Source organism: Pelodiscus sinensis, chromosome 5 (genome assembly GCF_049634645.1).
Source record: "Pelodiscus sinensis isolate JC-2024 chromosome 5, ASM4963464v1, whole genome shotgun sequence".
Lineage (NCBI taxonomy): Eukaryota > Metazoa > Chordata > Testudines > Trionychidae > Pelodiscus > Pelodiscus sinensis.
In genome coordinates, this window is record NC_134715.1 from 80,505,477 (window position 1) to 80,531,892 (window position 26,416).

At 37.5% G+C, this 26,416-nt stretch overlaps 1 protein-coding gene across 6 annotated transcripts in view; it reads left to right on the plus strand.

The window, feature by feature from the left end:
• Window positions 1-26,416, plus strand: part of MTUS1 (microtubule associated scaffold protein 1) — a 193,743-nt gene that overhangs the window by 72,057 nt on the left and 95,270 nt on the right. For 5 of the 6 annotated variants that reach the window (XM_075931164.1, XM_075931167.1, XM_075931165.1 and 2 more), the window contains exons 4-7: window positions 6,861-7,028; window positions 10,537-10,671; window positions 13,131-13,235; window positions 14,656-14,706. In XM_075931164.1, coding sequence (XP_075787279.1) covers window positions 6,861-7,028; window positions 10,537-10,671; window positions 13,131-13,235; window positions 14,656-14,706 — 459 coding nt within the window. The remainder of the gene's footprint in view (window positions 1-6,860; window positions 7,029-10,536; window positions 10,672-13,130; window positions 13,236-14,655; window positions 14,707-26,416) is intronic. The other variant, XM_075931169.1, reaches the window with a different exon arrangement.

The window sequence follows — 26,416 nt, forward strand, 5'->3', positions numbered from 1 at the left end:
GTCTGATTTGTCTTGCATGTCCCAAGTTTCACTTAGTCTGAAAACTGCTTACTTAACAAAATCTGGCAAATAAAAGCCTTACAATACACTGAGTGAAAATTTGCTTGCTTGCTGCTTTTTATCATATTATAATATAAATTGGAATGTAAATATCGTACTTGTAGTGTCCAGTATATAGAGCACAATAAACAAGTAATTTATGAAATATTGATTTGTGCCGACTTCGCTAGTGCTTTTTATATAATCTGTACCCACATTTCTAGTTGAGAACCATTGCCCTAGGAGACCATCCCTATGTAAAGAAAAGTACTTAGAGACAGCAACAACCTAATGCTTCATCGTTACCTGTTCGGTTCACTCCCTCTGGGACACCTGGCATTGGTCACTGTCAGCAGACAGGATACTGGGCTGGATGGACCTTTGGTCTGATCCAGTACAGCCATTCTTACCTTATGTTCTAACTCACTTCTCTGAGAATTCAACGCCATTATTTGGACAATGAACCCTGGACTTAGAGAGGCTAGTCCCTGTTTTGGGTCACCCCTTCTCCCTGAAACCCCATCCCCGCGCTCCACTGCCCTGGAGCACTGGGGGAGGGGGAAGTTAACAGGTGGCATAGTCCCCTCCCCAATTTCTAAACCCAGCCACCGGGAGAAATCCCTCACAGCAGTCTGAGAAACAGGAGGGTGTCTGGGGGGCAGAGCATGAGCAAGCCGTGCACAGCTTACTTGGGAAGGCACCGCCATCCCGTGATACCTGCTGCCTATGCCCAACACTGTCATAACAAAAAGCTTGTCTGCATTTTTTGTTTTGTGTTTATGAAATGATAGTTTAACCCATTCCCCTCTCTAGTCTGAGACCCACAAATGCAGGAGAGAGATTTTAAAAAATAAATACCTGGTAAGACTTAAAAATAAGTGTAGCACCTCATCCATTCATGTGGATTTTTAAAACATTTAAATTTGTGTGAGGTCCTTTTTAAATATAGTACAGCAGTACTTGATCTGTACTAGAATTCACAGAATAATCATCAGAACACTCAACTAGCTTTCTGAAATATATTTATCCTCTGTTTTTATAGTGCATATCAAAGCAACTACATAATGTTACGAAAAGATTTAAAAAAGTCTTCTGGGAACAATGCCTTTGTACATCTTTTCCCATGATTTACTTAGTACATTTTACATCTGCTGAAAATGTCCTGTATTAGAAAACGCAGTCAAGGGCTGTATCCATCTTACAATGGCCAGAACTACCTTCTAGATTAGAGACCCAACAAAATGCTTCTAGTTTTAAAATTCAAAATATCCTGTTAAATATTTAACAAGTTTAACTACTTTTTACATTTGAATAAAAACATAATCCAGGATTCCCAAAACATAATCAAAGAGTATAAAACCTACCAAATTTAAAAGTTGTTGAGTTTCTCTCTGCAGTTCTAAAAGGAACTTTCCCAACTTTCCCAACCATCTTCCTTTGTGCCCAAAGAAATCTACCCAAATTTCCAACCTGGAAAAGCCTTGAGGCTTGTATTCCCTGTATGTCGTACGTCTTCATGAATTGTGTGAAACTTTCAAAATAAGTTTTACACCTGAAATATTTTAATATGGCTTGGGCAAATGATGCTTTATCCTCAAAATTGGAATCTACTATTCAGTTGATAGTGAAGTATGAAAACCAGAATTGTAAACACAGGACTCATCATCTTGGACTGTAAATATGTTGGTACTTAGCTCTATCATGGGCTGGGATAGTGTAGTTTTTACAGAGGATATGTTTAGATTTCTTTGGAAGACGGAGTCCTGGATCTGGTGAGACAATCTAAGATCTGAGTGCTTGATTTTTTTTTTTTTTTTTTTTTTTTAAGCCTAAGAATATTTCCTGGTATGACTTGCGTAGCTCAGGAAGTTCAAATGCTAGCATCAGAAACCTTTAAAGTTGTGTTAGCCCATGAAGATATTCTCAGGATTCAAAAGTGAGGTTGAGTTTTTTTGGGGGTGTGGTCCTGAAGTATGAGCTTCAGAAGGCTTGAAAAATTTTCATCTTGGTATGTGAGGTACTTCTAACCTACTAAACACTGTAGTTATTACATAATGATATATTTTTCTTTCATTTCTATGCAGTAGCCAACTCATTACTTCAGAAGAGAAGAATGCAGTTCTTCTTGCTCTTCACTACAGTAAATAGAATAAATGATTGATTTAAGTCTATTGTGCTGGCAGGAAGAATGTCTGCTTTTATTCTTTATAACACTGTTTATTGTATACCTGGCCGTTATATATCTGGCTGTTATTCCAGTGGTACTAGCTTGTATTCCATATCTGCTTGTTTCCCTCCCACTAGTCTTGAGACTTTTTTTCTACACTGCTCCCCATCTAGGCAACACGGTGTTTCTAATCTAGTTTGTAAAGCTGCTTACCTGTAGCTTCCTTCTTAAATATCTCTCAAAATGTCACTTCATTATTTCTACAGGAAACTTGTCAATTAAACCTTCTACTTAATTCTATATAGAGTTCTCATTTTAATAAAACCACTCACTCATGCGGTGCACTAGACTTTGCTAATTTATCTTATGAGATTCCTTCCTTCTGTTGCTCCACTTCACGCCATATCTGAAATTGGTTTAACTCCCGGGGCAAGGATCCTGTCTCTTTCAGACTGAGAAGCTTCATGACATATGTGGGACGCTGTTGTAATATAGTAAAGTGAGGGAACTGTGATGTGTATTAAGTGTGGGAGACTTGGATTCAATTGGTAGTTGTCACAGACTTCCTTTTTGAACTTAAGGTAGCTCATAAGTGCATTTGTTCCCATTGGAGATATCGCTTAGAAGTGGTCTTCTGAGGATAAACTATAAATGGCTGGGAGGTGTTTCTGCTACCAGCATAAGAGAGTGGGCATATAAGCACTCATGCCATTAAACTCAGAATACACATGTAGCACTTCCTGGACATACACTAGGATTTTAATGAGAATTTCAATAAATTAATGTCAACTTGAGATAATTCTCCAGGTCAGAGGAATAAAACAGGTGCCCTAAAAATACTGAGCAAGAGATTAGTTATGATTGAGGAAATAATTTGCATTAATAGTCTTCCATCTAAGAACTCAGAATGCTCCTGGAAGTTAAGCAATTATTCTACAGATGGAAAACTGAATTACAGGTGATATGCCTGACTTAGTTTCCTATAGAAATATGAGGCAGAGCTGGGAATAAAACAAAGGTCTGATGACTCCATCTTATACTTTGTACCAAATACTATTTTTCCCCCTCTCTGGGGGCACGTCTATACTTCTCGAAAGATGATTGCTCCAGAGTCTATTTTCTGGTGTTTGATTTAGAGATCTGTTCTAGATCTACTAAATTGAACACAGAGGGCTGCTCCCGCCGTCATCTGATACTCCTATTTTTTCAAGGAGTAAGGGAAGCTGACAGGAGTGTTTGCTTCTATTGGCTTCCCGCAGTGTGGATGCCAGCAAGGTTGGCTAAACTAAACCAACTCCAGGTATGCGTTCTACATAGCTGGAGTTGCATACGTTAAGCCAACCTTTCTGGTCTACTGTAGACCAGGCCTGGAGGAAGTTTTCCATTGGTTAATATTTTTTTAACCACAAGATGAAATGGCTGAATTAACCACATCCAAGAGTGTAAGAAATAGTTGAGGAAATATTTTGAGATCTAATTAAGTTTTTTCTTTGCGTTTGTCATTCAAGTGTTCTGTTTGTAAATTAGAGGAATTGTGGTATCTGGTTTTTATGGTTTATTCTTGGAACTAGCTACTTAACGGCTACTTGGACATTTCCTTCCCAAATTATGTTTTCTAAAACTTTAGTTAGGTGTTCATTAGTCGCTCATATGAATATTTTTCCCAAGAAAGGCCTGACCTCTGGGGAGGCAGAAAATAACATGCGTCACCTATGAACATGACCTGTACTTGATGTTTCCAGAGCTGGGACCTCAGCACCATAGAACAGTCCTTCTCAAAAAGACTTACATTTTAAATTAGCTGCAGTCTCAAGACCATTGTCTGAGCTTTGAAAACAAAGATGTCTGGAGATACTTGCACATGTTAAGTTCAGGATGTGCTGTTCAATCAGGGTCCCTGGAAGTCTCTCATTCAGCTTCCAAGCCTCTTGAGAGGAAGTTTATAGAATCAGTGGGCTTTTTCCTTTTATCTTTGAAAAATAAAAGACAAAACTCAATAACATCTCTGTGCCTGGCAGGCACTCCATCCTTGTTAAATAGCTATCTTGTATGCATCTCTAACTTAACAAATACAGATTCCTGCCAACATGAAAATATTGTACATTCAGCTTATACTGTTTCTATAACAGTGGATTCCATAAGTTCTATAGTATTCCTACTTTGCCAAGAGTCTAATGTAAATTGTGGAAGAGATGTCATTAAGGTGCATTTAAAATTAATTTATTAGATCAATGAGAGGAAGTCATTTTGTCAGGTAAAAATTATTCTTTGCACTATTCAAACAGGTGGGAGAGGTCACTTTGTGGCTTGATATTTTCTCAGTTTGGAATCTGTTTAGCTTAATTGGTTATCATTTACACCACTCACAAGATGCACCAAAAATTGGTTTCTGGCATCATGCAAACCTGCACAAGAGCTAAATGCTCAAGAATGGAGTCTAAATGTTTCTATGCTTGCTTAAGTGCTTCATTACCTAACTGCAGTAACCTGCAAATGAAAAAATCTCATAAACCCAGCTCTTTACTGGGGGGGGTCTTAGATGTAAAACTAGAGTGGTTTAGAGAGATCTTGCTTGAGTCAGTTATTCTTTAAATGTACACTTAGCATGTTAAAATAAGTAGTTAAATAACATTTGGTAAAGCATTGATTTTCTGATACTTACGTCACTCATCTAATTTGCAAAATTCAGTAATCTGCAATGAATCTTAATGATTACAGTGATTTAGAGGTCCTGTTGCACATTTGTAACTTGCATGTATTAAGTGCTTTTTTTATAACTGCTCTTTTGTTTAGTTCACTAGTAAACCAATAAATTACTTGATGTACACTTAGGCTGAGTCAAACAACATCCCTTTTCTCGAAAAAGGGATGTAAATTAGACACTTTGATATTTCAAATGAAGCCGGGATTTAAATTTCCTGCACTTCATTTGCATAATGGCGGCTGGGATTTTTTTTCAAAACGGGGTTTTAAAAAGAAATGGCTGTTTAGATGGGGATCGATAAAAAATAAAACCCTTTTTTGAAAAATCCTTTACTCATCTTTACAGGAGTAGAGAATCTTTCGGAAAAGAGTTGTATTTCAGTCTGTCCCCGTCTAAACAGCTCTTTTTCTTTTGAAAATCCCCCTTTTGGAAAAAAAAACTGCATCCACCATTATGCAAATGAAGTGTGGGAAATTTAAATTCTGGCTTGATTTGCAATTTTGAAGTGTCTAATTTACATCCCTTTTGTGGGGGGGGGAGGGGAAAAAGGGATGTTGTTTAGACACAGCCTTAATGTTGAGTGTTAAAAGGGTCAGCATGACCTATGAACAACTGATAGTCTTTTTTGCTTGGAAGTTTATGGACATAATCTTACAGCACCATCTGGTGCTGAAATAGATGCATCTCAGCATAAATGAATACACATTAATGAAGGCTTTTCCTTCCTAAATTGTAAGGTAATGTCCTACTTCATGAGACAGCCATAAGCTTTTTTTATCTTTGTATAAATCTTACATCTTTTATTTTGTTAGTCATTTAATCCCTTATACTCAAAAGTGGAGGGGACTCTTGACATGCCTAAAACTAGTATGGAATAAACTGGAGTAAGTTACACACACAGTTTATTTGCCATATAATTAAACCATCTGGTGTGTCTCTTAAATTATATTAATGTGAATTATGTAGTCATGCTAGGTGGATAAGGAGAAAGGGGAAGTCCTTTTTTATTTTATTTTAATTGACACTAATTTTTAACATGTCATTTTCTTAAAGCAAAATGAATCTAAAAAGAGATTACAATAGAAACTAAAACTCTTCCTGAATTCCTTTTGTATCATATCAGATGCCTGTAGATCTACCCTTCTAAAATAGCACTTAATTTTTTCTCTCATTCTTTAGTTACATAAAGAGATGACCCGTATTTGCTGTGTTACTTAAGAGGTGATTTGGAAAGTTCTGAACCTGAAATCAAATATCAAGTGGAATTATCCAATGATAATTTTAATTGAATGTTTTTTCAGTTGAAATTCTGGGAACAAGATGCCTAACTTCTGCTGCAGTCATCATCCCTTCATTTTAGTCCTAATGGATGTTAGTTTTCCTTGAATGGAGCTGGAAGTTCCTTTGACTACAGATATACTCACTTGGAAATTCTCTGTCTTAAATAGTGAAGTTGCCTTGTTAACTAATTCTATAATAAAGATCATCTAAAAGTGACATAACCTATTTTAGATAGAATGAAGATACATTTAATACTTTCAACTTTTGTTACTTGTGTTGGACAGCATATGGTAAACTATGCAAAAAATATCTTTTTGCAAGATGGATTTTGACCTTCCCAAGTCAGGCACTTCCACATATCAGTGCTTCTGTGTAAGCTGGGCATCATTCTTTCCACAGTGTAGAAATAAAACTGGATACTTTTTTTGAATCTTAAGTTCCTCATAGTAATAAAGCAGTCTTGCAGAATAAGTCAAATCTTAGACTTAAATTTTTAAGATGTTGTTTATTTACTGCACTCTTCTTTTTTTTTTAAATGATGAATGTGGCCTAAAATTATTTTATATGTAATAACTATATGCTGTTCTTATTTGGGACAGACTTTACCTTATATTTGTAATAGCAGTAAGTGTAACTTTAAAAGTCTACCTGTGTCTCTAAAATTAACAGGAGTGGAAACTTCTTCCACAGGGAGGCCTGCATCTGTGAAAACATCTCTAGAATCATGGGCCAGTTCTGGCAAATCACTAACTAAATCAAAAGTGCCCATTCGGAGAACACCGAGCATCTCTTCAATCAATAGCACCCAGAGTGAGCAAAGTACTTGTAGTAATAATTGTAAGTATGATTGTCAGAGTTCTCTGCTGTTAACAATTGTTCCCCACACCATATTATCCATTTCTTGTCTGGGGAAAAATTATGTGAAATGAGATTATTGCCTAGCTAAGGATTACTTATTTTGGCCCTTAAATGTTGCCTTTTTACACATTTCATCCTAAGAGGCACATCTGTCTTCTCAATTGAAGGGTATTGAAACTTTGTGCATCACTTAGAAAAAACAAACTTGTTACAAAAACAACTTCCTACACTCATGGTGCATTGCAAAACTTTCTGGCATTACAGATCATGATGATTTCTTTGAAAGGGCTTTTTGTACACGGTATAATAAGAAATTCAGAATATTTGAGACTTGTGAATTTTCCCGTGGTAAAACTTAGAACAGTGTAGAACAGCCCCCTTTTACTCCTTTTTTTGGATGAAGTATAATTATATGTTGTTCTGATATGTTCTTAATGAAATATACTATATAGGTAACACTTAAACTTTTAGTGGCGTTCTTGTTTGACAGTTCCAACACATACGGTTTCAATTTACTAAAGCAAACATAATCTATACATTTGGGTGTACAGTTTAAATATAAAAACAATTGCTGGTAAAACCATCAGTCTAAATTGGATACTGTTGGTTGCCTTAAACAATGGATAGACTAATGAAAACACTTGCATATTAGTTGAAGAAATGTTATGGAATGAACAAAATTCAAAAAACAACATAAATTAACCCATTGATGGGGAAAGAAGTTCTAACAATAAAGCTGCTATTCAAATTTAAATGAGCAGGTTGAAATGTCCTTTTACTTTTAATTATCTTATTTTGTCTTTGGGGAAAGAAATTCCTTTATGCTAAATTACTTGGGGGGGGGCGGCGGGAGGAAAAAGTTCATGAATTGAAGATGATCTGTAGTACAGATTTCATTTCCACCGAATTGTCATGTTTGTTCTTCCTATTTTTCTATCCTCGAAAATGAAAACCTACTTTGTGTTGAAAGGCAATAGTGTGTGTGTTTGTTTTTGTGTATAAAAATTTGCAACACATTTCTCCTATAATCATATTGGTTCTGTTGCCCTGACAGCCATATTGACTTGTGCTGTTCAATTTTAGTACTATGACTGAAATACCTAAGGAGGTTGTAAACGCTTGGTGCTCTTCCTCATAACAAAGAAAGGTTCATCGCTTCATAACAAAGAGATGTGTTCCTTTCAGATTAGGCATCCAAACTGATGACTCTTTCTTAGCGTGATTTGCTAGCTGGTTTAATCTGTTTTTGTCCTCTGCCTTGAAGCTTACAATTCTTTCCACTCTAATTCACTAACAGCAAGCATGAGGAATATGAGAGGGTGAACATGGCTGCAGTGTTTCTGGCTTTAAGCTTGCTTTGATCCTTTTTAAATGACTATACCAGGAGGACTCCGCAGTTGCACAGAAACTGATTTTTCTCCTTATATTTTCATCAATTCTACATTAACACCACCGACTGCTTCAGGAAGCCACTATGATATTACCTTATTGACTTTGCTGGTAGTGGGATCTTACAGCTTTTTTATTATTCCTTTGTTAGCCACGTTTACTGGGAAAAGAAGTAGGTCATTAGTCTTTTTTTTTTTAAATAAAATCATGTTTGGTTTCTTATTAAAGTTGGTAAAATTGGTAAAATGTATCAAATTAAATGCTTTTAAGTTTTTGGTTTCCCTAGGATAATGCTTTTAACTTAAGTTAATAAATTGACAGAAAATGCTGAGACTAAATCTTGATTTCAGTGTTTTTATGATTGTAATGAGATCTGGATTACATATGATTTTTTTCCCTCTGTGCAGTGCAATTCTTACTAACTTTTGAAGCATCTTGTAGAGACAATCAGTACAACTTATTTTTTTCTAAATGTATGTACTGCATTTTTCATTGTGTTTGGATCATTAGACAATGACATGAAAATAAAACCATAATTGGTAAAATCTAAAATTCTTCATCAGATTGGACATTCTAAGGTCAAGGTGGGATGCTTCTTCAGTAAACATAGTGCAATGTAAAACCTATGATCATATAGTTCTGTTTAACATGAAACTGACACCTTGTTCAGCTTTATACTTAAGATGATTAGTTGATATTTTTCTGTAAAGGTAACTTCATGGAATATAACCTTCCTGTGAGTGCCTATTTAATCCTTTGTTGGGATTCTTTTAGAGGGTTAAGTTTCCTGTGATAGTAACATGCTGCCTTTGAGTTTAATTAACATTTTAGTTTTATAACTCTCTATCTCTGAAGGAAACTCTAAGTATGTGGAAAAATTTGCCATAATTGCCATAATGTAACTGTATATAATATTTAATTTTCAGGCAAATAATATACTTTTGTATTTGCACAATTAAATGTAGCAGAGGATTGAAAAATTAGAATTGCACACCCTAAAATTTTTTGCAATTGTGATTGTATGCGCATGCAAAATTGTATTATGATGTAAATTAAAAATGGAGAACATAAATGTATAAATGGTAAATGCTTGCAACTGCAAGTATGAATTCCAAATGCTATTTTCCCTTTGTATAGGAGTAATTACATGAAAAGGATATAGAGTGAAGTGTAGTATTTCAGCAGTAAGATGCTGATCTCAGCAATTTACACTGAGCAATAAGAATATAAACCAGCATGTTTTCATGCAGGCCTGGCTCACTTGATGGTGTTCAGTAACTTGGTGAGGCTATTTTAAAACTTATATTAGTGTAATGCAATGTTTCCCAAATGGTGTTCCGTGGAACCCTAGGGTTCCACAAAATGAAAATAAGGGTTCTGCGAGAAAATTCCGTTACAATAACATTTTATGGTTTAAAAAAATAATTAATATTGTGACTTGTTTTTAAATATGTGCAATTATACTATATATGTTGATCTCATGACCTTGTTTAGCATTTGTATATTATTATCCTTACTTATTTGTGGTCCACTTTTACAGCTCAATATATTAGACTGTGTTAGGAGTTGTGCAAAATTCTTTCAAGTTTAAATGGGTTTTGTGGCCAAATAAAATTGGGAAACACTGGTGTAAAAAGAACAATCTGGGGGCATCTCACGGCTGTAAGTTTGATTTTTAACAGTAATTTATATTTCAGTAATACTTTGATATACTATTATGTTCTCAGGAATATAATCAGAAAACTGTAACTCCTTAGTCTGAATAATGGGAGCTCAGAATGTCTAAAATGCCTTTTTTTGCACATTGAGAACAAATGAAAGCTGCAGAATTTATCCTTTGAGATGTATACAATGAGATTAGTCTTGGTGAATATCAGACTGTTTTGTGCCAATTTATCCATGTAAACATTAGGGAAATACAGAAAAGCCTGGATTCAGCTATTTATGATTATATTGTTAAATGTTACTAAAACCATAAGAAATAGGATTACATAAACTTGCATGAGACTTAGCTCGATATTTTGTAAAAAAAAAACTAGAAAAGCAAATTTCCTTTAAACTCTCCCTCTCTTAATATCTACATGATTTTTTGTAATAGCTACAAGTGCCACAATCATCATTAAGAATGGAGAATGGCCTTCAAAAGCTACCTGTCAAAATGGCATTTCTGGACCCATCTCTTTGAAGCCAGTACCCAGACCAAGACTGTACTCCTTAAAATCCACTCCAAAAGGTATCTAATCTTTTTGTACATAATGAAGCTAATGTAATATTTCACTAACTTATATTGTTTTACATTACTCTTTCCAAAGCAGTGACTGTCAGGCTATGGTCCAGCAGACCCTTGTTGGTAATATGTGGAAAACTAACTGTGACATGGTGTCTTATTTCCAGCATTTAGGTTGTGTTAAGACAACAAAAATAATATATTTTTGGTTGTAGTTACCAGAAGATTATGATGTTGTTTCTACTAGAAGATAGATGGTTTACTAAAGTTGTATATTGATGTATGCGCTCCTAAATGACCTTAAAAGATTACTTCTGTTTCTAACAGATATTTCCAACTCTCCCCACCTTCAACAGAGTCTAACAGGAAAATGTTATGTGACCTCCTACTCAATTACACCAAACAGTTGCCACATGAATGTAGCAATATGTACATTCGGTATTATTGCTGAGAGTTAGCAATTTGTTATACTGGTTGGCTTCTGCTGGAGATGGAGATTACACAGGGCATTTGCCAATGGTTAAGTAAATTAAAATAGAAGGGGATAAATGGTCTGCCTGGGAAGCTGTGTCTGACCCATTACTTGGTACCACAGCATATCATGGAAGAGCAGGAGTAAGTTGAGAAATTTACATGGAAGCAATTCATGCCCTCAAGTGGGCAAAGAGAGCAAAACAGAGAGACTTGTGCTTAGCACAGCTCATGGAGTTGTTTTTATTGTTTGGACTTGCAGACTCTGTAAACCCATGGCTTACCATCAAGGGTTCATATGAACAGCTTCAGAGGGGTAGCCAAGTTAGTCTGTAACAGGAAAAACTTAAACAACAATACACAAAAATCTGTTGGAGAATGCTTTAATCTATGTGGACACTCATTAATGGATCTCCAAGTCACCATTTTGTTTTGGGCCAATTCTACAAGCCAAATGCTCAGAGAAGGATTGGAACTTAACTTCATTACAAGTTTAATTCTTCTGCAAATGGTATGAACAAGGACACACTACCTTCCACATCCAATGACTTAAACTGTCAACAAAACAATGGAGGTGCTAATTGTTCTTATCAGCCAGTTGTACCTATTTGAACAATCTACTCGCTGTCTTTCTATTTTTTCTCCTTTTCCTCTTCTTTTTTTCTCTTCTCCTTCCCTCCCCCACCCTTATTTATTCTTGGATCTGGACTTCTAATACTCCATTCATCTGAAGAAGTGGGTTGTGCCCCCGAATGCTCATGATACCATCTGCATATTTAAGGTGCTGCTAGTCTATTGGTGGTTTAAGTTTTTCCTATTAACAGTGTATAGGGCAGGGGTATATCCCAACTTCTCTCACTACCTAGACAAACTCAGACTTTAGACCTGCGCATTCTAACTGTTTTGAGCTAGAGTGCAAAAAATAGCAGTGCGGTTATGGTAGTTTGGGTTAGCTACCAGAATACAACCTCATCAAAAATCCTGAGCATGTATTTGGAGTAACAACACATAGTGCTACAGCCACACTTCTATTTTAATTTTCTAGCTCAAGTAGACCTAGTGTGTGTGTCTACCTGATTTAGGAATCACACTCTTAAATGAGTGTATACAGGAGGACTTTTCCATCAACTAACAAGCTTAATAGTGCTGTTCATAGCAATAAACTGCACCTGGACAAATGCTTATTTTTCTTAAATGTCCTTTGCACAATACAGCATCCAAGTTGAAGTCATGCATAGTCTGAATGGAGTAGCATCTTCATTGGCTGACTAAAATGGAGTGGCACAGTAGGAGAGGGCAGAAAAGCTTTTTCTGAAATATGTAGCCTAAAATGCTTGACTGAAACATTTTCAGTAATAACAAGGTAATAAACTCTGCCATCTGTAAGTCAGAAGTGTTATTGCTGCAGTTATTGTATTCCAGTTAAAAGCAGGAATTGAATGTAACTGACATAGGGATAGGGGAAGTAAGACAATTTCATGAAAACCACAACAGAAAAAAATGGATTTAAAACACTGAATAACAAGCAGGGTTTTTTTAATGCTTTGACTGGGTGACCAGCTGTAAAGTAACTTGTAACTTCAGGTATGAAAAGAAGGAGTCTTGACGTTTGTACTTTTTTGCTGTTGTAGGTGCAACTTGTATATTTAGTTTTTATAAAAGGTAAATTTATTTTTTGCATACCTGTCCGAAGAAATGTTAATGCATTTTCAGTAACTTAAAACTGTTAAGTATTCTTTCTGTTCACAATTTTCAAAGAAAACTGACTTAAAGTGGTTTTTTTTATACATCCGAGTCATTGTTCTGACGATTTAAAAATCTTTCCAAGGGAGACTATAATTCAGAATCAATTATCTCTTTAACTGCATGCTGATTCTTTCAAAAAAAATTTTTTTTAATGATCCGTAACCTTAGGTTGTTTTTTAAGTTGGATGAGTTCTTATTACCAATTTAGTTTTAAATCAAGGAAGTAATCTAAGTCTTTGGGTTTTTAGGAACAAAGAACAGATCCAGTTCACTGAACCAATGTACACCAAAATCAGCTGGGCCCTTTCTTCCAGTGAGGAAAACTAGTGAGCTAAGAGGCAACCAACCATTGGGTAAAGTCTTTCTCATCTACATGTTGTAGGCTTTCCTTTATTTAGTGAGAGCTCTGCTGTTCAGTACTCTATATGCTAAAGATTTCCAGTACTATAGTTCATAACTTTAAAAGTGGACATGAATTTCACAATTCTGCCCCAATGCAAAAATCTGTAATTTCCATGCTTTGTCATGAGAATGAAATTCTAATCTCTCTCCCCTCCCCCCACCCCTCCTGGGAAAAGATTCAAGAGCCTGTAATGTCATCTGTTTATCTACATTTACATTTGTATTTATGAAAACAAACGTTTTATAAGCAAAATTGGAATAATTCTTGCTAATAGAAAATACATACAAGGTGTAAGGTCCAATTTAGCCCCTTCTCGGAGTTGTTGTTTAGCTTAAAGTACCTGCCAGAGTTTGCTTCTGACCTCTGCCTCTTTTCCATTACCTCCCTACCTTAGGTACTCGTACGTGTTTTTTAATGCTGACTTACAGTTGAAAGGACATCTATAGATGGTTGTCTCCAAACATAGAAGTACAAATGTGAATTTTTATAAAAGATTCTAGAATCTGATAGCTTGTCATAGGTGCTTACTCACAAAGTTCCTGTTATGTGGCTTAGTGTTACAACTGAACTGCCTCAGACGTTGGCTGATGCATGGTAGTTAAGGTACAAAAGATAGTTAAGATACAATGCAAATTGTGTTGCCTCCTAGTTATTGGTACATGTTTTCATAAGATCTCACACGAAAACCTTGATACTTCCTATGCACAACCGGACAAGTTGAGACTTTTAATTCTTAATTTTTATCTGCAGATTGGACCAAGTAACAATAGTCTTGGAAACTGATAAATCTAATGTAAAAATCTTGATTTTTTTTTTGTCTGTGCCATGCAAGAGTAATGGTTCCACTTAAGCCTTTAGTGTAAAGAATAATTATGTTTTTCTCGTTTTGAAAAGGATATATACATATCTGTCCACAGATGAAGTAGTTGTTCATCATTACCGGCCACTTGATTCTTAAAAGCCTCAAATGACAATACTGTGGTCAGAATAAAATAATAACATAAGATATTAAACAGTTCTATCTGGCATACATGAAGCACAGACCCGGTAGTGCAAAAAGTAGTTAAAAGTATAGGGCTAGTTAAAGGTCAAGTTCTTAACAAGTGATATCCATTGCAAATGATCGATTACTGTAAAACAGTTCAGAATTAACAGAAATCTTCTCATGTTTTTGTCTCGCATAGCTTACCAGGATTTTAATGTCCTAATACATTTTGGCATTAATGTTTTACTGAAATTCTCTAAGCCACCATACAAGAGAAGATAAGTGAAAGGCTGGAAAAATGCTTTTTTACCTATCTGCTGGAACTGACTCTGGTATCTTAATGCAGTTGAGAATGACACAGCTGTATCTTCTCTGAACATTACAGGTACTCCTGGACTAAATGGGCCCCAAAGACTGTTGTCTGTTTTCAGTTCTGGTGAGTTCTCAAATGTGTTTTTTTTCCCCATCTTTTCAGTAATGGATAACAAGGCAATGGCCCCAAAATATCATTGTATGATGTCCTCAAGATGCTTTCGGTGTAATATCCCCTGGTGTTTTATTAAATGAAGTAGCTTCACAATAAGTTAGTATGATGTAACCAGCTATGAAGACTCAAGTTTCAAACATATACACTTTCTGTGATTACTGTGCTTTAATTGTATGCCATTACTCCATCCAGCTGCCAAACGGTAGAGTCTGTACTAATTATTATTTGTCGTCATCTGCTTTGTGGACAAAATAGTCTTTAAAAGCAACGTACAAGAAACATTGGTAACAAATTTGGATATACAATGAGGAGTCCTGTGGCACTTTAGAGACTAACAGGTTATTAGGGCATAAGTTTTCATGGGTAATACCTACTTCATCACGTGAGTTGTAGTGGAAGCTAAAGAAGCAGGAGGATCATCGTCTTTATATATACCCCTGCTTCTGAAACCTTGTTTTTGCAGATACAGACTAATAATGCTACCTCTCTGAAACTTGGATACAGTAAATCTTGGCAGTTTAGTCATGTGGCAGTAATTAGTTAAAAAATTTGATGTGGTTTGGGAGAAAAAGAAGATTCACGTTAAACAGAAGCTTCTGTTTGATGGCTTGTGCTGACAAATTCTTGACTTTGTTTAGTTGCCAGCAGCCTCATGTGTTACCATATGCTGTGCTTGAATGGTAGATGGCAATTAACTAGAAATGCTGATGTCAACTTGTGTAGCATTGGGAAGCATTACAGGGTTAAAAAGTGTCTGACCTTCTAAATGTCTTCTGAAGCTTCTGTCTTGTATAATAGACTATCTGACTAGAGTTTTACTTTGGTTCTGTATTCACTCATGTTTTGCTAGTACTGCTTCAGTTTCAGTGGAGTTCTGTGAGCCCATGGCTACGTCTACACTGGCCCCTTTTCCGGAAGGGGCATGTAAATTTCACTAGTCGTCGTAGGGAAATCCGCGGGGGATTTAAATATCCCCCGCGGCATTTAAATAAAAATGTCCGCCGCTTTTTTCCGGCTTTTAAAAAAGCCGGAAAAGAGCGTCTACACTGGCCCCGATCCTCCGGAAAAAGTGCCCTTTTCCGGAGGCTCTTATTCTTACTTCAAAGTAAGAATAAGAGCCTCCGGAAAAGGGCACTTTTTCCGGAGGATCGGGGCCAGTGTAGACGCTCTTTTCCGGCTTTTTTAAAAGCCGGAAAAAAGCGGCGGACATTTTTATTTAAATGCCGCGGGGGATATTTAAATCCCCCGCGGATTTCCCTACGACGACTAGTGAAATTTACATGCCCCTTCCGGAAAAGGGGCCAGTGTAGACGTAGCCCATGTGTTCATAGAAGCAAAAGGGATGATCTCACCAAGATTTAGCTCCTATCATAGTTTGCTCACAATGAGCATAATTAAACCTGGCATCTGGACTAGATTAGAGATCTCTGGGGGAAAATGTTGGAAAATTAGCTTCTCCATTCATTTACTAACAATTGAGCCACACTTTGTCCTCTGAAATACATAATTCATCAGGTGCCAGTGAAAGCTGATTTTCAATTCAAAACACTATTTCTTGCCCTTTGGAAGTATGGACCATGCTTGACTGTAACTTTTCCATTTTATGTGGACAGGATTTTCTATTGGTTTTCTTCTTCTTAGAAGCTGCTTATTTTGTTTTTTGTTCTTAATGATCATTACATATAGAACTATAGCAAAGTAAAAAGAAATTGTGTTAGGAATACTGATGGATTTTGTTTTGAATGTTCTGTAGGACAGTGCTTTTACATGTCAAGAAAGTCATGATCTTTTTTCGGAATAACAGTGTATGCAGTGCCAGCTAGTGACATGCAGAGTGAGGCCCAGTGGGTTTTTTTAAGTAGCCTGCAGTGCTAACCTTTTTGTTCTAAAACATTTTAGACTTCAGTCCTTGATTTGACTGTGGGTCTGTCACTCTGATTCGATGAAGACCAAGTAACATTTTTATTAGCTGTCTCCATGCTGTATTTATGGCATCGGGATCCTATAATCTGCTTGACCTGCAGGAAGTTTCTCCGATGATTGGTTGATTGTGATCTTTCTGCAATAATGAAACTTGTACTTAGCGAAGTTACTGCTGCATTTAATGTGACTGGAAAAGATACTTTTAGAACAAGGTTTTTGTCCTCTGATCATTTGCATACACAGTTCACCCAATTTCCTCTCTGTTGCAGTAATTACTCAAATTGGGGGTATTAATTAGATGTAAACTAACTGTTCTCTTCATCAGTAGTGTGCTAATATCTGAGTTTTGGGCTCTATGCATTTTTAGACCTTTTTTGTTCATATTTGTAAAAAAAAGTCTTCAAACTATAAGAACTAGAAAAATGTTTTTTTAAATAAAGAATTGTTTTCTCTGAAATCTAAATTTGTCATGATGAACTTTAAACAGACTAGATTTTTGTCTGCCAGCCAAGTTTTTCACAACACTTGTTTACTGCTACGCTGAACATAAAATTTATGTTCATTAAAGGACATCTGGGAACCTTGGGTTTAATCTACAGTGTTTACTAAGAACATACAGCTTGATAAATCTTTCAATCTGCTCAGCAATTCAAAGAGGATATTCTAGATTCTGAATTTGCTATAAAAAAATCCCCCTCCATATAATGTGATATGGAAATAGGATGTAGATGTTAGAAATGTTCATTTATGTGAAGCATGAGTAGTGGCAAAATTCAGATTTGTCTTTGGTTCAAGTTCCACTTTAGTCAAAATTGGAACAATTGGGTTTGGGGGCATTAGCGAAGAATTGTTTTAGCTAGGACTTAATCTCAGGGATTAAGAGGTATAATACTATGAACATATTAATTTGGGGGGGATATGAAGGGCAGAGGGATTTGGCAATAAATAATTGGATTTTTACAAAAAATTATAAAACATATTTCATTGGAAGTAAGATGTGGTTTATTAAAGATGTTGTACTTCAAAATAGTCACCATGTGCAGTTTGTGCCCAGATATGTATGTTCACCTTTTGGCACAAAAGGTCTTAAAGTTTAAAGATGGCTTGCAGCATTCTTATGTGCAGTATGGTGTAATCTTCCATTTGGCTATCTCGTCATAGAATTAATTAACCTTTAAAGATTGAGTCAAAACAGCAGTGACCTTGAGGTGTTCGCTTGGTCTACACTGACTGGTAGACCACAGGTGACATGCTGGATTGGTGAAGGATATGTATAAGAAGGAACAGTATTTGAAGCCAAAACACTGTCTACTGTGAAAGTGAAGTTCAGGCACTACTAATCCTGTGCTATGTTGATATGCTCAAATCAGTAGCTACCTCAGTCATTTCAGAAATCCTGAGATATAACTGGAAAATCTCACATTAGTTTACAATAGCAATTCTGAATGGTAGGTAGACTGCTATTGTGCCAGTTGATTGAAGCTGAATTTCTGAACAAAGTGCTGGCATTCAGATTTAGTTTTAGTTGCTAAAGAGAAGGGAAATTTCTGTCCTAAGGAAAGCTTTGTGTTTTTCACTTTCTCCTATTCCCTATCCTCTCCCCTTCCAGACGTGCAGAGAGATCTCTGCAGAGAGTGATTATATGCTTTTTCTTTTAATGTAGGTAGTTGTTTGAGATCATTACTTGGATCCTTTTAGGTTCAGGTAAATGCCAAATAATTCTTAAATATCTGGTTTTGAAGTTAGTGCTCAATATTTTCTGTACCAATCTAGATGAGGTGATCCAATACCTACTATTAAATTGACAGAGCCAAAAAAACACCATGACACGAACTACTTCAGCAGACCCAAAAGAGAAAAACAGAACTCCTCTTGTTGTCACCTACAGTCCACAACTCAGAGCCCTCCAATGCATTGTACACAATCTACAACCCATCTTGGAAAATGATCCCTCACTCTCAGAGGCCTTAGGAGAAAAACCTATTCTTGCTTCCAGACAACCCCCTAACATGAAACGCGTTCTTTTTGATAACCATGCCACACAACCACATCATAAGCCTCCAGGAACCCAGCCCTACAACCAGAAAAGATGCCAACTCTGCCCACATACCTACACTGACGAATTCATCACTGGAGAAAACAACATAAGCCACAAAATGAAAAGGTCATTTGACTGTATATCAAGTAATTTGATCTATGCCATTAAATGCCAACAGTGCCCCACTACTATATATATTGGACAAACTGGATGGTCTCTGCAGGAAAGAATCAATGGACACAAATCAGATATTCGTAAAAGGAACACAAAAGCCAATTGGAGAACATTTCTGCTTGCCTAACCACACTGAAATACCTGCAGGTGGTGGTCTTGACACAAGCCAGTTCTTCCAAGCTTTCCCTGTGGATTTGGCTTGAATTACAGTACATCCACAAATTCAATTCAAATGCTAATGGACTCAGTTGAGATATGGGCTGGTGGGGACTCTACCACTGAAGGTGCTAACAGCTTAGATTGCTGAGACTGGAAGGATACCACACAATCTACTGACTTTGATCTTTATCTGCTTAGGTTTAAGTACCCATTCTCCAGATACTTAATGATGCCTTGTTCCTTCACCCCTCTCCTCCATTCCTTTTTCCTTTCTCTTCCCCTCTCCTATTTATTTCCAGTTTTCATCTCCCCTACTCATAACTCCGGTCATCTGAAGAAGTGGGCTGTGTCCACGAAAGCTCATGATACCATCTACATGTTTTGTTAGTCTATAAAGTGCTACCAGACCATTTGTTGTTGTTTTTTTCTGTAACAGACTAACTCGGCTACCTCATGCAGCTATTACATGTTAACTTCCTGGTCCTCCCTTGTGAATCAAAGCAAGCGTCTGACCTCAGGCATTTACCTATACCTGCTAATATCAGAACTTCTGTGAAAATTTGCCAAACTATCTGCAGTAGGTTGGATGAAATTGCTTCTGGAGTGTGTAATATTCCTTTTTGACAGGGCTTTGGATCTGTGGGCTTTTTGTTCACATCTAATTACTGGTTGTATCTTGATCATGGGAAGAATTATGGTGTGGTTTATATTGGTGTCCAGAGGGCACCTGCACCTGATTTTGGAACTCAACTGTAAAGAAAATTATATGGGTATACCTAGGGGTTTGCAGTTGGATGCAGTGGCTCTCTGCACTTGCACTAAAAAAAAATTGTTCCAACACCTCTACCTGCTCTGGTTTATCTTACTGCCATGCGAGCAAGCTTATCTTTGTCATAGATGGTCCCTTGCACTGAAAATCACAACATCATTCAGGTTACTCCCAGTCCTAAAGCACCAGTTGCTTACTGCAGGTCTCTTGCACATTGAGTCACATAGCAAAGACATTGATTGCAGTCAATCCTGTAACAAATGAACTAAATATTTCTAACTAAGAAATGAGATATATGGTCATAAAGCAAATAAATAGGCCCACACAAATAAGTTAAAGGGTCCCGAAGATAATAGAAGCTGTTACGTGCAAACTTTGTCCCTTAAGGCTAACCTAGGAATTCAGCAGCTTAGGAATCCTCTCCATTGCCTAAGAAATATAGTCCCCTCTAAATTTCAAGTACCATAATGACTATTTTTTTTTCTTGCCAGGGATTTTTATTCCTTCCCCCAGAATTCAGCCTGTGATGGGATGAGTGATTGTCCCCCCACATTCACTGATGTGGGGCAGAGTCTTTTGTCCATTGATCTTCCACAGTAGCTTGTCTGGTCTCCCTAGACCTTCTTTTGTTGGTCAGGAGATGACACCTCTTGTGGTCAACTAGAATTTCACCTCTGATGTAATGCTTCTCTTCTCACTGTGGGGAGTCCCAGTTTCACAGCAAACACATTGATCGTTGCAGAGCAAATAGTTAACTATTACCTTGTTACATGGTACAGATATTATTAATGAGATTAATGCATGCCACAACTCAGAAACATTTGATACAGTCTAAACACACCTCTATAGATCTGTCAGATTTAACAACACTAACACATGAGTGAGTGAGACAGTGAGTCTGCCAGCATCACAAATACCAAATCAACAAGGCACATGCTGAATGGTTTAAAACTGGCTGAGATCTGAAAATGTAATTGTAGTTCCAGCACCTATGCAGTCAATCTTCATTTACAAGTGATGGGGGAAAGATTGCTGCTGTGCCTTGGCTTGAAGTAGTTTCCATTAAATACAGGGTTTACAATTTGGTCCACTGGCTCTCAGCACCCCTTCTACAAAAATATTCCAGCAGTTTCCAGCAGAATTGAGTGAAGTCATTTCAAGTGGAATCCCAAAGGGATTTGTTCTTAGCCCTGTGCCGGATGACATTAATCAAAGACCTACAAGAAAACATAATTCATTCCAAATAGTTGGCAGATAAAACACAGATCAGAGGAGGGATAACAAAGTTCACTAGAACAAAGCAATCCATTCACTGGGGCAAAGCTGCACCCAGCTTTCAAAGCAAACTGATTTTGAGTAAAGACAAATGTAAGCATGAAGATACAAAGGAGACAGACCATACTTGCAGGATGGGAAATTTGTGGGTAATGGTTAAATGGGGGGGAGGGAGAAGAGATGTTTTGAGGATCATGACTGAACATTGGCTTCCTGTGTGATCCTGTGGCCAAAAGGGTTAATGTGATTCATGAATGTACATAAAGGGAATCTTGAGTAGGAGTGGAGATTACGTTACCTCTGTATTTGGCGCTGCTGTTAGTGCTACTGGCATGTGGTGGTGTCCAGTTCTACTGTCAACAATTAAAGGATGTTGATGATAAATTGGCAAAGGTACAGAGAAGCCATGAAATGATTAAATTTCAAAAGCATGAATTAAAATGATATTTAGGATGCTCCAAAAAGATGGTTAAAGGTTTACTTAATCAGTCTTACAAGTACTCCGTGAGTTGGGCCCTACCAAATTTGCAGTCCATTTTGGTAAATTCCACAGACCTAAAACTATTAAAATAAATTTCATGATTGTAACTATTGAAATCTGAAATTCCATGATTTGTGATGGTAATTCTGTACTGCTACTGGTGGGGTACGGCTTTCAGAGGTGGGCACCTAGCCAACAGCCACTGCTCTGTGATTGTCCATCTGCGAAGGCAGCACAGAAGGGTGGCAATACCACCACACCTCCAAATAACTTGAACATCCTCCACAAATCCTTTTTGAACAGTGATGGGCAACCTGTAACCAATCTGGGTTTTACATGCGGCCCCCTCACCCCCATCTCATCTGGTTCTTTGACATCTTCAGAAGAAACTTCTGTAATGTGTTCTACTATAGAGTTGGCTCTTCAGTGGAGTGGTGGGTTGACCAGCCCCTGCTAAAATGAAAAGTGACACACATTTAAAGCAAGGGCACTTGTGAGTTTCATGCTAATTGCTCTCACAATGTTGTGTGCAATGCACTCCATCTGCTTCTTCATTACTTTTGCTAGCAATTGAATTTGCCTTAATAATGGATCACTTGAAGAAAAGGCATGATAAAGGAGGAGAATCAAGTGCAATGTCTTCAATCTTATTCTCAGTGTCATGGTTGGCACACATGCCTAATCTTTTTGCCCACTGAGATGGATGGCTACTCAGGCGGCCCACTCTCTAGCCTTGTTTGCCTATTGCTGATTTTTGAGTCCGGATTCCTGGCATTAGAAATGCTGGTCTCCTGCCCTCCCATTTCCCTCACATTCCCCAATGAAATCTGTATAGTATAGGGTAAAATTACAAAAAAGACCAGATTTCCTTGGGGTGGGAGACAGTCTGTGATGTGTTTTGATGGCTATAAATTTGGTAGGCTCTTACTCTTGGGGAATAGATATTTTGAGAATAGAGGACTCTTCCAATCTAGCAGACGATATAACAAGATCCAGTGGTGAAATGAAACGATCATACTTCAGATAAGACTTTTTCCCTCTCAACTGTGAGAATAAATAACCATTGGAACAACTTATCAGGGTCTATGGAAGATTCTCCATCCTTGGAAATTTTAAATCAAGATTGTCTTCACTTTTTCCTAAACTATGTACTCTTGTTCAAACTGGAATTGATTTAAGGAAAATTTTATGGCCTGTGTTATGCAGACAAAATGGTCCCTTCTGGTCTTACCTGTGAATTGAGATGGGGGAAATGATACATTTCAGTTCACTGATATTTCTGAAAGTGGAAATAATTTTTTAGTTTGGTGCAGAAAAAAATTAGTTATTCATACATCTACTGAGTGGTACAGTTTGTTGTGAAGTACAGGAAAGCCTGCTGCCCCAGGAACTTGTGGAGAGATTACAGCTATTTCAGTTCTGTAGGCTTCTGTATGCCTGGTTAACAGCAGGAGACATCTAAGCCTACAGCAGACCACAGGTGGCAGAGGGAAGAAGCAGAGAATACAGGCTCTCTTCAGGTCGGTCAGCCTGGAGTTAGAATAAAACTGTCCGTATGTACTCCCTGCAACCTCTGCTCCTGTCTTTCCAGACCTAGCTTCAATTAAAGATACTTTGAGAATTGGATTGATGGGTGCTGAGTTGCAAGGGAGAGAAAGTATGTGCCTAGAACAATCAGGAGGAACTGAGGAAGAGTCCTGATTTGCAGTAGAAAAAGATGATGAACCTACTGTGTTGAAGTGTGATTGCAGGTGGGAATTAAGTGGTGAATGAGGCTGTGGGTTAAACTAGGTATGTGGAGGGAGATGGCAGTGAAAGAGGATAAAGTAGGGACTAGTAGAGCAACAGTCAAATGGTCATGCCATCCTGCTCTTGAGGTGAAATGTCCCAATTATTCTTAGAGGATCTTCTTCCCACGTCTCCTTCAGAAATACTTCTCTGACCGTCTTGCCCCATCCAGTGCCAAAGTTTGAAAACAAGACCAATCTTCCTAATAAGGAAGGGTGTGCTAGAGAACACACAGCTACCTGCTGCTTGGCTCTACCACTTGCTTGGTAACCTCTTGGGAAAGACCAGCTGGTCAGTCTAGATAGAGGGAGAGCTAAGAATTTCTTCAGAATGTGTTTGGTGTCAAACAGATATGTTTTCGGCCTTTAAATATGGAGGTTTATTGCATCCATGAAGTGATGCCGTGATGTATTTCTGACCATGCCAAATAGCAACAGTATCTTACTTGAAAGCAAAGCTGTATCTAATAGTCTAAAATTATGATTCTATTCAGAATTGTGGGTAGCAGTGAAATTGACAAATGTAACCTCACGCTTTTTTTCTGCTGAGGGTAGTAGTGAGCTGTTTTCCATGTACAATTATAGGGTTCCCCTTCACATTGCATGGCTCTCCAGATTTCCTTGAATGCAAGTTGCCAATGGGAGTTTTGTGAAAGAGTACTGTAGAGCAACAGAGAGAAGCACTAATATTAGCAGGTTGACATGCTTTAAAAAAATGAAGATTGCACAATTCAGCTAGAGAAATCTCACAAGAATTGCAACCAACCTCCTGTTAACACTAGAGAATTAAGTCTAACATGGTTACCAAGCTAATTGCATCTCTGACTCCTTTGGTCTCCAAGTGTACCTTGTCTCTGATCTCTGGCTTCTAGCAGTCACCTCTCTTGGGGTGGAATAGTATGACTCTCCGGCTCAAACAGCACAGTTGATTGCAGTGCCCTGTGTATCACCCATAATTTCCTTCAGCAAGTCTGATTTTTGTATTGACCTGAAGCTTTATTTCTTTGGAGGCAATAACAGTGTTAATCAGCAACCAAACAACCTCCTTAAAAGAAAGAATTAAGAACAAAAGCCTTTTGGTGAAAAGCCAATGCTAAAACACTGTGTGTGTGACAGATCTGGACAGCTTACTGTCTTCTGCACAGGGACCCTGGTATTGCTAATTCCCTGTTGACTCTTCAGCAGAGCTTCTGTCTCCCTATTTATGTTCACTGGCAATGCCCTAGACAATCTCTGGCAATTAACCCATCTTTACAGGAATCAAGCCATGTCAGAATTGTTTATATCTCTGGCTCTGGTAATTCCTATCTCTGGGAAAACGTTTGCAAGCTAACAGCATGGTCCATTTCCTTTTAACTGTGTGTCTGAATGTTATTAACTGAAGCCTGTGTGTGTGTCTTGTGAACAGACCCCACCGAATTAGAGAATTATAGGTGTATAGGTCACACAGGAAATTCTAATAACTGATATGTAATTTCCCTTTATTGATCTGGTCACCTACAGTTTTTATCAAATTGTGACATCTAAGCATTTGTAACTTTCCATATTCGCTCCCTGTCTCTCTCAAAGGCATTTCCATGATACAACTTTTTAAAAGAGGTGGACATCTTAAAAATATATCCTTACCAGACTAGTTGGAATAAGTTCTCTGAGAACATGAAGTATGTATATACAATTATGACCTGTTGGCTGCTCTTGAGTAACCACTACATTGAGATTAGTGGATGTTAGTCAAAATCACTTTGCCCAACAGTCAGTACTCAGTGTAGCAGCAAGCCACCTTTTTTAGACATTTTTTTAATGAAAGTTGCACCAGTGTAGTTAAACCAATGTCACTTCGTGCATGGCCTCTCAAGCAGATTTAAACACTATTTAATAATTTGCTTTGCCAAGGAAATTTAACTAATTTTAAATTAATGTCATGTATCCACACAAGGGTTTACAAGTAGTTTAAATGCACTGATAGGAGGGAATGTAGGCCAGTCTTTCGTGACAGCAAAACCGAAAGTCTTGTTCCCCACCAGCAGCTACCCCAGGCATACCTACCAGTAGAGAATTTCAGAGGGTCAAGACAGTTGAGGAGTAGGACGTCCCTCAACTGCAGGTGTTAACTCTGGTGGAAAACCGGTGATGGTATCTTTAATGTTTCTATACCTCACAGCTTATTGAAGCTAACTTTGTTCATAAAGCATATTGAAATCTCTGGTTGGAAGAAAATATCCCAAGTGGTAATTGAATATTCAGTTTCAGAAGATTTGATGACCTATCATACTTAACAGAAAACGTATTGGCTTCTACATCAGCTAGCTACTGCCAGCTAGGAGTACACAATGCTAATACCTTGTTTGCAAGTTAAGTGGAGGAGTTGGCTATTTAGCGAGTCTGTGCTCTTTCCTTTCCGAGTTGTGTATAAAAGAAATGTTTAACAAACACAGTTGAGATATTTTGCTCAACTCTACTACATTGTGGCCTTATTAGTAGGGCCCAGCTGTGCTACCCAGGAAAAACAAACATGACTTGCTGGTATCCCTACTGTACACCAGCAGCCCTGTCCCATTCTAAAAGCTTCTTTTTGCATCCTTTCTTTGCACCTCTTTTCCATGTTTGGATTCCATCCCCTTTGTTTTTACCCTCTGTTGTCCCCCATTTTTTTTCTTATCCTGTGTCCTTCTATCTTTTGTTCCCTGTCCTTCACTGAATGGCCTAAAGCTGTTCAGTAATTCTCATGGCAATCCTGGGGTATAGACAGTGCATGTTCTTGTCAAGAAAATGCCATCTGCTTGTATTCCTTGGGAGTGAAAGGTGACCATTGTAAATCTAGTATTCAGTAGACCACAGATGTTGCCAGACTCAAGTCCTGGATTTTGGAGGTTCAACCTATTTTGTTTGGTCATAGACTTTAAGTTACTTTCCTCATAGACTTTAAGTTACTTTCCTCTCTCTCCCTATCTCTAATGTAAATCCAGCACCGGAAGCCCCATTTACATAGGAGTCAACGGGAAGGAGAATAGCAGGAAGTCATCCAAACTCTAGGGACAAAACAATGAGTTTTG